The sequence below is a fragment of the Calypte anna genome, chromosome 5A (assembly GCF_003957555.1).
Source record: "Calypte anna isolate BGI_N300 chromosome 5A, bCalAnn1_v1.p, whole genome shotgun sequence".
Classification (NCBI taxonomy): Eukaryota; Metazoa; Chordata; class Aves; order Apodiformes; family Trochilidae; genus Calypte; species Calypte anna.
In genome coordinates this window covers 20,351,068-20,364,421 of record NC_044251.1, presented here as the reverse complement: position 1 = coordinate 20,364,421, position 13,354 = coordinate 20,351,068, and the positions used below count along the sequence as shown (strand labels likewise).

Sequence of the window (13,354 nt, the reverse complement as noted above, 5' to 3'; positions counted from 1 at the left end):
CAGCTCTGGTGCCCATCCCAGGCCCCTCTGAAACTCGTGTCTGACCTTGGCCAGCCCCAGTGCCTGTGACTCAGAGGGGACAGACCCTGCTCTGCCCAGGCATGGAGTTGGGCCGTCAGGTGCCTGTGATTTTGGTCACAGGTCCCTGGGGAGGTTGAACTCCCCCCCTGAGCAACCAAAACAAACAGTGGAGTTCCTGCCACGTGCGGCTGGGGCTGACTAAGGCCGGACGCTTCCGCCTGCCACGGGCAGCAGCAGCCGGGGCCATGAGCCACCACCATTGGGGTGCACAGCCCGGCCCATTTCCCCCTATTGTCAGCCTCCCCCTCAGCAAACACATCCCCTCGTGCACCTGGGCTGGGAGCAGCCACTGACCGCACAACAATCAGCTGCCAGGAGCAAGGGATGTGCTGCCACCGGCATCCCCGAAGTCGGAGCTGCTGTCGAATGGTTCTGGGGAGCCCTTCAGGGTGCAGATGACCAGACAGGCTGATTGCAGGCTGTTTCCTTGAGGAGCAATGCTGACCATCCAAGGGTCACTGGTGAAGCCCTGCTTGCCTGCAAGGGTAGTGGAGAGCCCTGTGTTTCCCAGAAGAAATCAGCAGCAGTCTTCTGTCGGAGATGCCTGAGCTTCCTCATACAGAGAGGATGCTGCTGGGGAAGCCCTTGCCAGACCTTGCTCATCTTTCCCACTCTCACATACAAGTGCATGCAGCTCCAAACTGCCACCCTCCAGGCCTCTGCTTTTTTTAGAGAGACAACCTGCAGAAGGATGAGCTGCTTTATCTCAGCATCATCTATGAACCAAGTCCCCTGTGCTCACTGGTGAGGGAGCTTAGGAGAGCCTAAGAGCCAGATCACAGGACCAGAGAAAGCCATGAATGAAACACCAAGGGTGAAACATGGGCTCTCTGTGATGAAGGACAGGAATGAGGAGCCCAGTACCTTATGTCTTCATGTAACTTTGACCATGGGTGTCCTATCACAGTTCAGGACATAAGTAGCTGCTGAGGACACTTGCCTGCTGGGCACAAGCAGCAGCCACAGCCCAAGAGGGTGAGTGTGCCAGGTGCTGGAGCACGGGGGGGACTTTGCACTTCCCTCAGTGGAAGCCTCCAAACCCTGATCAGACTGATTCAGATGACCTAAATAGCACAAAAATAACAGCCTGAGTATTTCAGAGGTGTTCTCCAGGGGTTCCAGGGCTCACACAGGAGGTTCTGGCTACAGTTTGCTTAAGTATCATGCAGGAATAAGTTTTTGTTTGGCTCTTTTCATCTGAGATGCTGAAGGTGATATTTGGCAAGGGAGAAGATAACCTGTGAGAGGATTTTGATGCCTAAATGGGTCTGTTTTATGGAAAAGGGGACTTAAAGGGAGTTTGCCTGTGGTGAGTAGGGTGAGGTTTCTCTCAGGGAGAGCAGCTCTTTAAAGAAATGTCTTTCTTTGTCTTATCTGTGTGGCTGGTCCCTTGAGCCTCTGCTGTCCCTGGTTCCCCAAGTGCGTAGCTGTGCTCCCCAGAGACCAGTGGCAGGCAGCACAAGGGACGTGCATTTATAGCATCGACCTCCAGCCCTGTCCTGCAGCTGGGGATGGGTAGGCTCGGCCTCTGGAGAAGGAGCATGGCAGAAGGGAAAGTGAGAAGCTGTGGCCCCAGCCAGCTGAATGTTTATCGCATTTGCAGGAGGATGTTTCTGGTCACAGGTTACCAGTGTCCAAATATTATTTCTCTGCTCTGTGCAGCCTAGAAAGGGGATGCGCATCCCAGGAATGTAAACTCTGCCCAAGGCCTCTGAGGAAATAGCTTCAGACCAGGAACAGGATTGCACTCGGCAATTAAGGGCTGGTCTCCCCAGCCAAACGGCTCCTGGGGGAGAGCCCTTTGCTCTAGCGCCAGAGGCTGGCCTTGTGTCTGGAGAGGTGGACCCGAGGGACCTTCCTGCAAGGACAGGCATGAGGCCCCATGTGGTCACGGTCCTCAAAATAACAGGATTCTGTCTGTCCAGCAAGTTGGCAGCATCTGCTGCTCCGAGCAGCCTCTGGTCTGGGCTCTCGGCTGGGTGGAAACGCCCCCTTCACCCCCCATCTCAAAACTGTCCATGGGGAGGTGCGGGTGTCTCCTTGGCCAGTACAGTCGGTGGTTGGCGGAGGGAGAGCACAGGCATGCTCCAGCCATCGCAATGGGGACGTTACCTGCTCCTTCCTGCCCAGGCAGGGGCCAAAACATGAACAGGCACCAAAAGGCCTCCCGGCAGCCCCCAGCACCCCCATGCTGTGCAGCTGAGTGATGAACTGCAGCACACCCGCCTGCCCTGGCGGGGCTGGGATTTCAGTGTGCTTATCTCTGCAGCATCTCCCTACTAATTTGCCAGGCCCTGCTCCAGCAGCTTTCTCACATGCTCGGCGGTACCCTGGAGCTCCAGTCAGAGCCCAGCTCCTGCTGGCGCCTGAGTCCCTGCCACCTGCACGGCCCAGCGGGGCTGGGGAAAGGCGGCTGCTGTGTCCTGCATCCCCTGGGGACAGACTCCGACGGGTGGGGACAAGCCAATGGCGTCCTCACACCGCAGATTCAGACCTCACACAAAAGTGGGCAGGGAAGCCCTGGAGCAGTCTCTCTGCCCTCCCAGGAGGACAGAAACGTGAATCCTGGCAGGGACACAGAGCCCGCTATTCCCCTGGGAGCTGTGGGAGCTGTGGCCCACGGGGGAATGGGTTGCCCGCTGGGATCTTTTTCCTGCTCACCTCTCTTAGCTCCAGGTTCCCTGGCTCCGGGGCTTAAAAATAGACCAGAAAAGGCCACAAAGCTCCTTTGGGTTTACCCTTGGCAGCTGGCAGCTTGGTTTGGCCCCAAACTTGCTCCAGGGACCAACTGTGCCCCCTTCCCTCCTAGGCGGGAGGGACCACCCATGGCAGACAGGATCGGGATGCTGTTCCTGGGGCTGAGTGGGCTGGAGACCCCCTGCCAGAGGTTCGACAGAGGGAGCTTGTTGGGCAGACACGGCGCAACCTGGGGGGAATGGGGCGGGTAGATGGTCATGGAGTGCCTGGGTGTGGACAGAGCAACAGCGAGGGGAGGGAGTGGACAGATGGGAAAGGGGCGGCCGGACGGACACGGGGCAGCACATACTGACCCTAGGAGAGATGGGCAAGAACCGGAGGAACGCAGCGAGCCCAGGAGCCCCGACACAAGCCCCAGCACTTCCCGCCCCTCTGGGATACTGTGGGTACGAACGGGTCCGTATAAGCCTCGGGGAAGCCCCCTGAGGGAATGGCCGGTGCCGGAAGCCTGAAAGCCGGGGGCTCCGCCGAACCCGGGGGCCACCAGCTGCTCCCGCAGCCCCCGGGGCCGGGCACCTGCTCCCGCCCCGCGGCGGGGCCGGGGCGGGCGGGGGCGGGGCGGTGGCGGTGAAATAGGACTGTGGAGTGGGACGCGCTCCCATGGCCCGGCGGCGGCGGAGGCGGCACGGCGGGGCCGGTGGCCCGGCGGCGAGGCGGCATGCTGGAGGCGGCGGCGGCGAGCTGAGTCGGTGCTGGTGCGGCGGGAACGGCGATGAGGCTGCTCGGTGCCTTCCTACGGCTGCTGGTGGCCGGGGTGCTGGGGGCACCGCCCGCCCCGGTGAGAGCAGGAGGGCGGGAGAGGGGTCGGGGCGGGGGCAACCCAGCCCCTCTGGTGCCGTTGCCTGGGGCGGCGGTGGCCGCCGGGGCAGTTCCTTTCAGCGCTGGATGGGGGGACGGTGGTGGGTCCCCCGGTGCCGCCCCCTCCAGCGCTCGCTTTTCCCTCCTGCAGGCCTCGGAGGCGTGGGGGACCGCCAGCACGGAGCCGCCCGGTGAGTTGGCAGCGGGTGGCCCCCGGTGCCCCGGCGGGGAAGGGGCGGCAGCCCTGGGAGGGCTGCTCTCCGGGCCGGGGGGAGCTCCGTACTCCCTGGGGCCATTATCAATCTGGAGCCCCGCGGCGATGTCCGAGGGGCAGCAGGAATCTGTGCCGGGGTTCGGAGCAGCCTGTGCCCCCCAGCCCACCCCCGGCCCTTGTGGCACCGGCACCGCCGTGGGCCGGAGTGGAGCGCAGCCTTGCCTCGGGCTTACCGCTCCTCCGGTGCTAGATGGGGAGGCCCGGGCAGGAACAGTCCGCTTCGGCTCCCCCTCTGTGCTCCCCGCTGAGAAACCCGAGGGCACGGTTGTTCCCTGTGCTGCGAGGCTGAGCTTCTGCCGAGGGAGGGAAGGGGGAACTGGGGGAGCCTTGAAGCGGCGGGGATGGGGAGGCGAACCCTAAAAGGAGGAGACGGAGTTGGCGGGCAGGTGGAGAGCAAGCCCGTCAGGGTAGGTGTGGTGGCTGTGAGAGCCCCGCACCAGTGTGCTGGTGGGCTTAATGCCGGCTTAAGGGGCTCCTCCGCATGCCTGTGTCCCTTTGGTGGATGCAGGACCCGGCCGCGACTGCTGCACCTGCCCCAGCAGTGGGCGGGATGGGCTCAGTCTCTCCGGGGCGCTGCCTTAGAGCCCCCCGGTCTCTTGCAGTCGTGAGCTTTCGGGAGATCTGGAATCGTAGTTTCTGCCGGCCTCTTGAGCAGCTAGTGGACGTCATTACCGAGTTCCCAAACGAGGTGGAGTACATTTTCAGACCCTCCTGCGTCTCCCTGCAGAGGTGTGGGGGCTGCTGTGGGGATGAGGGTCTCCGCTGCGTCCCTGTGGAGACAAGCACGGTCACCATGCAGGTAAGCACTGCGGGACTGTGGCTGCGCCGGGGAGGGCGTAGGCTCCTTGCCAAGTGGCGGGAGGGTCAGTTTGTCCTCCGGACACCATAGCAGCATGGATAATGGGAGGGGGCTTACAACTTCTCAAGTGCATGCCAAACCAGCAGGGTCCATCTGCCAGCTCTTTGGGCTTGTCCCTGAGGCCAGGTGACATTCCTGGTGTTCCTAGCCTTGCTCCCTGCTTTTCGGCCCTCTCATAACTGCATTGTCTTATCTTCCTGACTGCTGTCCTTTCCAAACCTTCCCTATCCTGTGCTGGGGCGGAGAGTGTCCCAGTTGCCTGTGACTGCCTACTGGGGCAAAGCAGATGCTGCCGTTGCATCCCAGGGAGAAGTCAGGCTCTCGTGTGTCAGGAGATGCCTGCGGTGGTGCTGAGAGTGGATGTGTGCTGGGGGCATCGGGTACATAAAAGGGCTGTGCCAGACACATTTCTAGTGCCTACTGTGGGAGCTGTGCAAAGTGGAGTGGAAGATCCCAGGCTGCAAACAAGCTGCTGGTTGGCTCCTCCCTGTGTCCTGGAGAGCGCTGTCACCCTTGGGCTGTGCTGCCTGAGATCAGCCCTCTGTGGCTTTGCCATGGGTGATGGACTAGAGAATGCCTGGAATAAGTCACCAGGGATTTTGGTCCCTTGGGGGATGAAAGCATGTTGGAAAGCAGTCTCCAAAAATCCTGGCTGAGGTGGAGCTGGAGCCTGACATGAATGAGAGGCAATGACTCAACCACAGGTCTTCTTCCATGGAAGAGATCCCACTGCTGTATGTGGGGTAGCCATGTCAAGCATGTCTGCAGGGGCTAGTGTGGATCACATCAATGATGAACATACCCTTTGAAGCCCCTGCATATTTAACCCAAACTCCTGACTAGGCTGTCAACTGACAGGTGAGAGAGCAAATCCTGCACCCCTGAGCCGGGGAAGGCACCATGATACCTGCTCCGAGCTCAGTGCTGTGGCAAAGGGGACCAGGAGGAGGCATCAGCAGGAATGGTTGGGAAAACATGACTAGGCATATATTTCCATCAGAGAAGGCTGATGGGCAAAGTGTTCAAATATATGAAAGCTCTGCACAAAGGCAGAGACAGAAAAATCTCCTCTAACCTTGAGGAATCCTGAGGCCACAGGACTTAAATGACAGCCCTGTAGATGTGGGGAAGCACAAGCAGAGCCTCTTGAGCTGCTGGGGCAGCCGGGTCTGGCTGATGCTGCTTGCGTGCAGAGGTGGAGTCTCTGGTGGTGGAGGTCCCGAGGAACAGGTTAGACACGCGTCTGCCCGAGAGGCTGGGGTGACGAGGCAGTGCCGCAGGAGCCCTTCCAGCCCCCTCCTGTTGCCAGCTGGGAAGTAACCTTTGCTCCTCTTCCAGCTCCTGAAGATAAAGCCAAATGGGGAAGCGCCCTACGTGGAGATGGTGTTCACCGAGCACAAGCAGTGTGAGTGCAGGTAGGGACCCCTGGGCTCATTTTTCACTCCTGTGTCCATCCAGCAAGAGGAGCTCCTCCAGCTCAGCCTGCATGTGGGACAAGGCTACCCTGGGGGCACCCTGCTGTGTTGGGATACCCCCACTGTCTCTGTGCTGGGGTTTGCCTGTGCTCATGGCCCTTGCTCAGCTGCAGGCTGCACAGCGTCTGGGGGTGGCCAAGGGGGGGTTGTGTAGCCTTGTGCAGCCAGGCCAGGAACCACATGTTGCCTGCAGGGATGGAGATGCTGTGGCACCCCAGCTCTGTGAGCAGAGATGTCTGTGTGCCCTATCACTGTGACTGCCTTGGCATGCCAGGCATGTGCCCCTCCAGCCAGAGGAGCTGCCTGTGGGTAGCAGAGCAAGGCTGGTAGCACTGAGGTAGGTGCTTCTGTCGGGCAGCATGCCCAAGGTGGTGGCTCAGCAGGGGCTCCATGGCTTAGCATACCTGATTGTGACCCAAAGAGAAACCTGAAGGGAGTTGGGCCTCCATTTAAGGGGGGCTGCCCCATCCAGGGCTAAGGAGCAGGGGTTTACATCCAAGGTGATTAATTAAAGCTTAAAACATGTAGTGCTAACCTGGCATGGATGTGCAGTGCTGTGCTGGGCTAAATGTGTAGCTCCAGTTAACCTCTTGGAATGATCACTGTGTCCCAGAAGTGGTGAGAGCTCGGGCAGGACAGGGCCTCTGCTCAGGGGCTGCTGTGCTGTGGGAGCAGATTCAGCGCTGTCTGCAGCTGGTCCCTGGCACAAAGCCTCTCCAGCACTGCCTGCACAGGGGTCCTGGCATTTTCTCTCCACCATGATCCCAGGATGATTTAGTATTGTAAAAACTGGGGACTGAATATTATGTTGGGCAGCTGTTAGATTTGATCCTTGCCTGGAAGAATAGGCTAAGGATCCCCAGGCTGGTATTCCCCTGCAGCTGTAAGCGTGGCTGTACTGGAGCAGATCCAAGGCCCATTTCTGGAGCATCTGTCAATGGATGCAGAAGAGGGAGTGGGAAGAAGCACGTGCTACTTCCTCCCCTCTGCTTCCAGCTATTTTCCATGCAGGGAATTTCCTGAGCCTGTTGTGATTTTTCTACATGGGGTAATTCCCAGGGGATCTCCTATGAGTATTTGTGCAGGCTGTCTTTGAATTTGTGTAAATTTCTTGCTTCTGCAACATCCTTTGACTTTTCTGAAGTCTCTTCCCACACATTTGCATTGCTCCACTTTGAAGTTTAGTGCAGGCATGGTGGATGTCCTGGCCTTGGCCCGTATAGGGGATTCTTAAGCCAAGTATGTTGTGACTGTTGTCTGGGAACCATTGCTGAGACTTTGCAGCAAATTGCTTATGTTACTCTGAACATTGCATCTTGTTTAGCCAGCTGACCTATGAAAGCTGTCACTGAGAGCAACTGAAACTGAAACTATGCTTCCTGGCCTCATGGGCAAAATGTCCTATCACCAGGAAGAGTCACCAAAGCTGACCATCCTCTGCGCCTTTGCTCTCTCTGCCAACTGCAATCAGCTTCTGGCTGAGGAGCTGATAACATGGTGGGAAGTCATATAGGGCCTGCTTTAAGCATGAATGATAATAGGTAGATTGTCCTGCACACTGAGGCGTCTCAATAAACCATCTCCAGCAGCTCAACATACAGCATTGCCTGAGTAACCATTTCACTCTGTCTTTTTCTCACCCTGCAGGCCCCGGCAGGACCTAATGGGGCTGGGAAGGTAAGTAACATCAGGAGCAGTGTTACCAGCTGGGGTTGTGGGTCTCATCTCCCACTCATCAGCCTGTCTTGTGGTACTTTCCTTTTGAAGGAGAAGGTCCAAGGGCCGAGGTAAGAGAAGACAAGACAAGAAGAGACGTAAAGACTGTGACCTGTAAGTGAGCTGGGACAGGTATTGGTGGTGTCTTCTTGGGCTCATTCCTTTGGGGTGAGCAGCTTCATTAAGCCTTTAGGTCTTTACTGGTGCTGTGGGCAGTGAGGGGTTTGTGCAGAGCAGACACAGGAGAAAGCAGGACAAAGGAGACAGTGAGCAGCTGTGGGGAAACGGGCATTTTCTGAAGGCTCAGTAGGTGCTTGGTAGTCTTCAGACTCGGCTGCTCACAGCTGGCCAGTCCCACCCAAGGAGGGGATGGATGAGCTAGGTACCTCAATGGTGTGTAGCTCTATGGCCATCTCAGACCACACTGGGTTTCCTGGATCCATGAATTGACAGTTTCAGCCTCATCTTGCTGCCAGCTGTGTCCTTCCTGCAGTCCTTGGCTAGTTCTTGTTTGGGTTACTCTAAGCTTTTCGTCCTTAGATTTAGCTGACTGTCTCAAACCACTTGCTTTAAGAGTGCAGGCTGGCCTTTTACTGCAGACACTTTTGGGTTATGGTGCCTGTGGAGACACTGTCCCACTGTATTTTCTCAGTTGAAGGTTGCTGCTTGGGGCTCAGCCAGCACCAACAGCCCCATTGGTCTCACTCCCACCCTATAAAGAGACTGCTTCCAGATCCCTACCCCATGGTTTGGTGCCAGAGAGACCAGGCACAGGGAGTAAGGGACCCAGTGCAGAGCGGGTAAGCCTGGAAATCCTGGTGCTCCCTCTCACTTCCATCCTGGAAGCAGTCTTCTCCAGCTGTGCTGTCTTTGCAGATGTGGGACACCACGCAGGTAGCCTCCGCTCTGCCCCTGGCCTTGGTCCTGCTGCCTGCGTTGGAGATGGCTGCTTTTCCCCCAGGCATGGGAAACTTCTGGAGCTGGGACACTCCAAGCAACGGTGGGAAGTGGGATTCTGACAGGGAAGAGCTGACTGCACTCTTGCTTGGCCCTGGCAGGAACACAGCCTGGAAATGAGGACTCTCTCACGCAGTCTATCATCGGCAGCAGGACAAAAGGACCAATGATCAGGCCTGGGGCTGAAGATAAGGAGCTCAAGCAGTGTGGTTGGCGTTCAAGGGCATCCTGGCAGCAATGAAGAGTAGAGCTGGTGGACGTGCTGGCTGGGGGACAAAGTGATGTGGGGGGTGAGCGGAGACAGCTTGGAGGGCTGCAGCCGCAAAACTGCTCTGTCCTGCCAGAGCCCTGCAGCTGGGGAGGAAGGAAACCTGGGAAGGGCAAGGCTGCAGGGCTGCATCCATCCCAGCCTTGGCACGAGGCAGCCTAGGAGGGTGCCAGGGAACTTGCCTGGAAAGCCCTCTCGGTCGGGAAGGGAAGGGAATCGGGGTTGCCAGGTCTCCTCTCTCACTAACAGCTACATCCCAGCCTTGCCCTGCTCAATAAAACCTGGTGGTCAGATGCAGGAGCAGTCAGTGTGAGCACTCCTGTCTGCTTTCCAGCAGCTGTAGGGAGGGCTCTTCTCCACCCACTTAGGCTGCGGGAGGGCAATCCTCTGGTGGCCCAGGGCTTGTCCCCAGCACCAACTTCTGCAGCACTCAAGGGTCTGCCCTTGCTGTGATGGTGGAGATGAGCGACCAGGTGGTCAGGATTGAGCTGCTCACCAGGCCGGGGGCTACCTGTGTGCAGTAGCTCAGATGAGTACTGGGAGACCCCTGGGGGAGCTGCCCTTCTCCTCCACCCCATGGTGTGGGGCTGGCGCCTCTCTCTATTCACCATCTCTGTCCTGTTCTCACTTCAGTCCATGTGTCTGGCTCATTGTTCTGTGGGTTTCTTTCTCCCTGGCTGGACTGATGCAAGGTCATAGCAGCAGAAGAAACACCCCAACCCAAGAAATATGCAACCAAGGCTCATTCACCTGGCATGGGGCTAGGCAGGCTTGGTCCCCCTGTCACTCACTGAGAACATTGTGGGGTGTGCAGGGAGCTGGTGGCCCTCATCGAGGTGGCTGTGGGTGCTGCTGTTTTCTGCTATCCCCTCAGCCAGGTCTGTGCCCAGGTCCAGGGGGCAGCCCCAGCCCTTGTCTCTGCACACCTTAAACTGTGCCCCTGGGGCTGTCCCTCTCCCCTTTCCCTTCCCTGCTGCAGTGGAGCTTGGGCTGGCTGCCAAGTACACCCTATGTTGCTCTGTGCAAGGCATACCCTGGAGCAGTGCACACAGCTGGAAACCCTAAGGGTGAGTTGGGCACCAATATGCCTGTGGGGCATCCCTAGCATGGAGTTAAAACAAAATCAAGGGTTATTCTGGAAAGCTTCAAGCAAAAGACTGGAGGGCAAGATGTGCAGAGGGTTCAATGTTACCATCAACTGAGATGATGCACGGTTTAGCTGGCACTGAAGAGTGGAGACTAACATAGCAAGTGCTGGGGTCTGAGGCAGCTCCTCCCTGTATCTGGCATGGCATCACATAGATGAGGCAGACTCACTTGGAGCTCTAACGCTGGTGCTGCCTTGTGCCTGGCCTGCACAAGGACAAGGGTACAGGGCAGGTCCTGTGGCAATGGTACCTTGACAGGGAAAGCTGGTGAGGGGTGATGAGGCAATGTGACCCTCCATGCTTCCACCATATGGTGTGATGTGGTGTATGTGAGTTGCACCTGTGCAACTGCAGGATCCCCTGTGGACTCCATTTCTGGCATCCACGATGTCCTGGAGTACATCTTGTGTGAGCTCTGCTTCAACAGTGGCTGCCTCATGGATGAGGGGGACTCACTGCTCCCCTCCCCACAGTATCCAGGGCCTGCATGGGCCACGTGGCACCTAAGATCTGATGGCCTGCCCTGGTCTGTGCAGCCTCTCCCAGTGCCTGGCTGTTTTGGCCTGGCTGGTTGTGCTTGGAGGCTGAAGAGAACTGTGTGCAGCACTTAAAGGAAGTGCACGATGGTTTCTTCATTATTTTTTAGCAGTGAAAGTTTCAGTGCAGTAGTATTAAACCTTTAAGAAGGAAGTTACATAAACCCAAGGACACTAATTCATAAAAATAAGTTTGTCAAGAGTGGTGATTAAAAAAAATTAAAAAACCCTGTTGGTCAGCAGCTTTTCCTGATAGTTCCTGGTGTCACCTCTTTGGCTGCTTCTCGACACAGAGTTTTCATGGAGCTCTGCCCAGAGCCAGTGAGGCTGGGCACCTGTGCTATGTGGCTGGTCTGTGTAACTCCTCCCCTTTCAACACCCAGTGGGTGTTGTGTGTGTGTGGCCTTCTGTGGCTTGGGGTGTCAGGGTGAATGGCGAGGATGTGGGTGCCTGGGAGGCATTCTGCTACTTCTCTGGACACAGCACACATGTGCCCAGAGCATTCTGAGATGGTTAACTACATCTACAGTCCCCTACCCCCCTCAGGCTCTGCAGGAGGGGTCTGGTCCCTGGGTAAAGGAATCAGGACAGACCACAGCCCTAAAGCCAGGAGCAAGCAGGAAAACCCTTTGGTGATCAGGCAGCAAACATCCTCCAGCTGCAGTGCTCCCTAATCCCCCATCCCTCCTCTGCTGGTGTACTCCTTGTAGACCAGCAGCTGGCTTACAGGAGCAACATGCCACTGGGTTATCAGCATCCTGGGGCTCCCTGTGTCTCCTAGCCTTATAGAGCAAAGGTTTGTTTAATAAGGGCTTTAGGAGCCAGGGCTGCAGCTATATGGAGAAGTTACAAGTGGAGACAAAACATAAGCTGGTCTTCAGGCTGCACTAGGAACAAAACATCATGTTTTATGGGGAAGTATGTGAAAAGGCAATGTGATCAGCCCAGTGATGTATAACTGTAGCTTATCAAGCCCTGACATCAAAGCGTTGCTGATACCCTGCATGCAAATAAAGATGCACTGAGTCCTAAGCTCTCACTTGTGACTTACAAGATCTTGAATTCTCACAAATTTTTCTGCTTGTTACAACCAGCACTGTTTGCCATCTCAGAATGTTTTAAGTTTTTGCCAGCTCACATGCACCTATTTTAGGCTGTGAGAAAAAGGGCAGCTCTCTACTCCCCTTCCTGTTATTTGTTGGTGCTGGTCTTGCTTTGGAAGTTCCCACTTCCCGACAAGGGTCACAAGGTCTTCAGCAGGTTACTCTAAAAATAATGTCCCAAATATAACATCCTCCAGAAAGCAATGACACAGGACACTGGAATTTCACAGGTAAGGGCCACTGTGCTTCAGAGTTGGTACACATCTTCTCCCCTTCAAAGGTTCTTCCTAGCAGGACAGTCCTTGGGAAGCTTCTCCTTGCTGATGCCTTTGGTTCACTCTCTTCTTCACTGCCTGGTGTCCCCTCTGCCTTGGTGGCCCCACAGTGTGACTTGGGTCTGTATAACCCCAGCATTGCCCAAACTTGGCCCTGCTAAGCTCTGCAAAGCTCCACTGTGTGCTCCCAAAAAGAGGTCAAACCACCATCTCCCAGCTCCTCCCTTCCCATCAAGAGGGGACACAGTTTTAACTGTGTGAAACAATAAAAAGCTTTAAATATAGTCCTGATGTGCCTTTGTGTTTCAGCTGATTTATCTCTGCCTGGGCTAAAGGACATGTTTGGCAGTGAACTCACCAGTTTTTCTCCCCTTCCTGTGACTCCTCACACAGATATCTCTATCACCATCATCCCGACACCCAAACCCCTCTAAAGATCTCTTACACTGGGTTTTGTAGTTTACCTGTCTCCTCTGTCCTCTCCAGGCCCCCGTAGATCTGGTGAAGCCAGGCAGGTGAATTGTGCTGGTAGGGTCCTTGCTCTCACCCCCAGCCCCACTTCACTCTTTGCCTGCTCAGACTTTGCTCCTGAGGGAGGAGCCCCTGGGCCTCTGATGGGAATAGAAAGGCTCTAGAGGATGGGGAGAATTAACAGGCTGGGCAGAAAAAATGGTTTCTTTTCAGCAGAGATTGGTGGCAAAAAGGAACCTGAAAGTGTTTTGAGAAGGAACCAAAGCATACAGATGATGTTTGGGCAGCAGTTGTCTTACAACTTTCCTGTTGAAATGGGACACGTGTATAGGGTGGCAAGGGATGGACAAAGATGGAGGTGCCTCCCTCCTCCCAACCAATTTTAGCACAGTCTTTCTTAGGGTATTGCTGGGGTTCCAGTCCAGCTTTTCTCACCTGCCACCCCTCTGGAAAAAAAGCCATTTGTACCTAGACCAACCATCCCACAGATACAGTAAACCAACTGGCCTGAGCCACAGCTGGTTGAGTGCTCCTGATTCAGCACATCTCCTCTAATAACTGTGGTGCTTCAGCAGGCCCTGCAGTAAGGCCCAAGAATAATCCGGGCCAGGAACGTGTCCTTCCAGGTTAAGCCAA

At 56.4% G+C, this 13,354-nt stretch overlaps 1 protein-coding gene across 2 annotated transcripts; it reads left to right on the top strand.

The window, feature by feature from the left end:
- The first annotated feature begins 3,507 nt into the window (after positions 1 to 3,507).
- Positions 3,508 to 11,957, top strand: PGF (placental growth factor). 2 transcript variants are annotated; one of them, XM_030452692.1, is made up of 7 exons: positions 3,508 to 3,616; positions 3,788 to 3,827; positions 4,513 to 4,709; positions 6,108 to 6,184; positions 7,892 to 7,921; positions 8,012 to 8,074; positions 9,019 to 11,957. In XM_030452692.1, exons 1-7 carry the CDS (start codon positions 3,551 to 3,553, stop codon positions 9,035 to 9,037), a joined length of 492 nt encoding a protein of 163 aa, XP_030308552.1. In that variant the 5' UTR covers positions 3,508 to 3,550; the 3' UTR covers positions 9,038 to 11,957. The 2 variants fall into 2 exon arrangements, with proteins under 2 accessions (XP_030308552.1, XP_030308551.1); XM_030452691.1 differs by having other exon boundaries at positions 8,837 to 11,957.
- The last annotated feature ends 1,397 nt before the right edge of the window (positions 11,958 to 13,354 follow it).

Coding starts and splice junctions, on each gene's coding strand:
- PGF (XM_030452691.1), top strand. CDS start 3,551: ATGAGGCTGCTCGGTGCCTTCCTACGGCTGCTGGTGGCCGGGGTGCTG. Junction 3,828..4,512: donor CGCCAGCACGGAGCCGCCCG/GTGAGTTGGCAG, acceptor GGTCTCTTGCAG/TCGTGAGCTTTCGGGAGATC. Junction 8,075..8,836: donor AGACGTAAAGACTGTGACCT/GTAAGTGAGCTG, acceptor CTGTCTTTGCAG/ATGTGGGACACCACGCAGGT.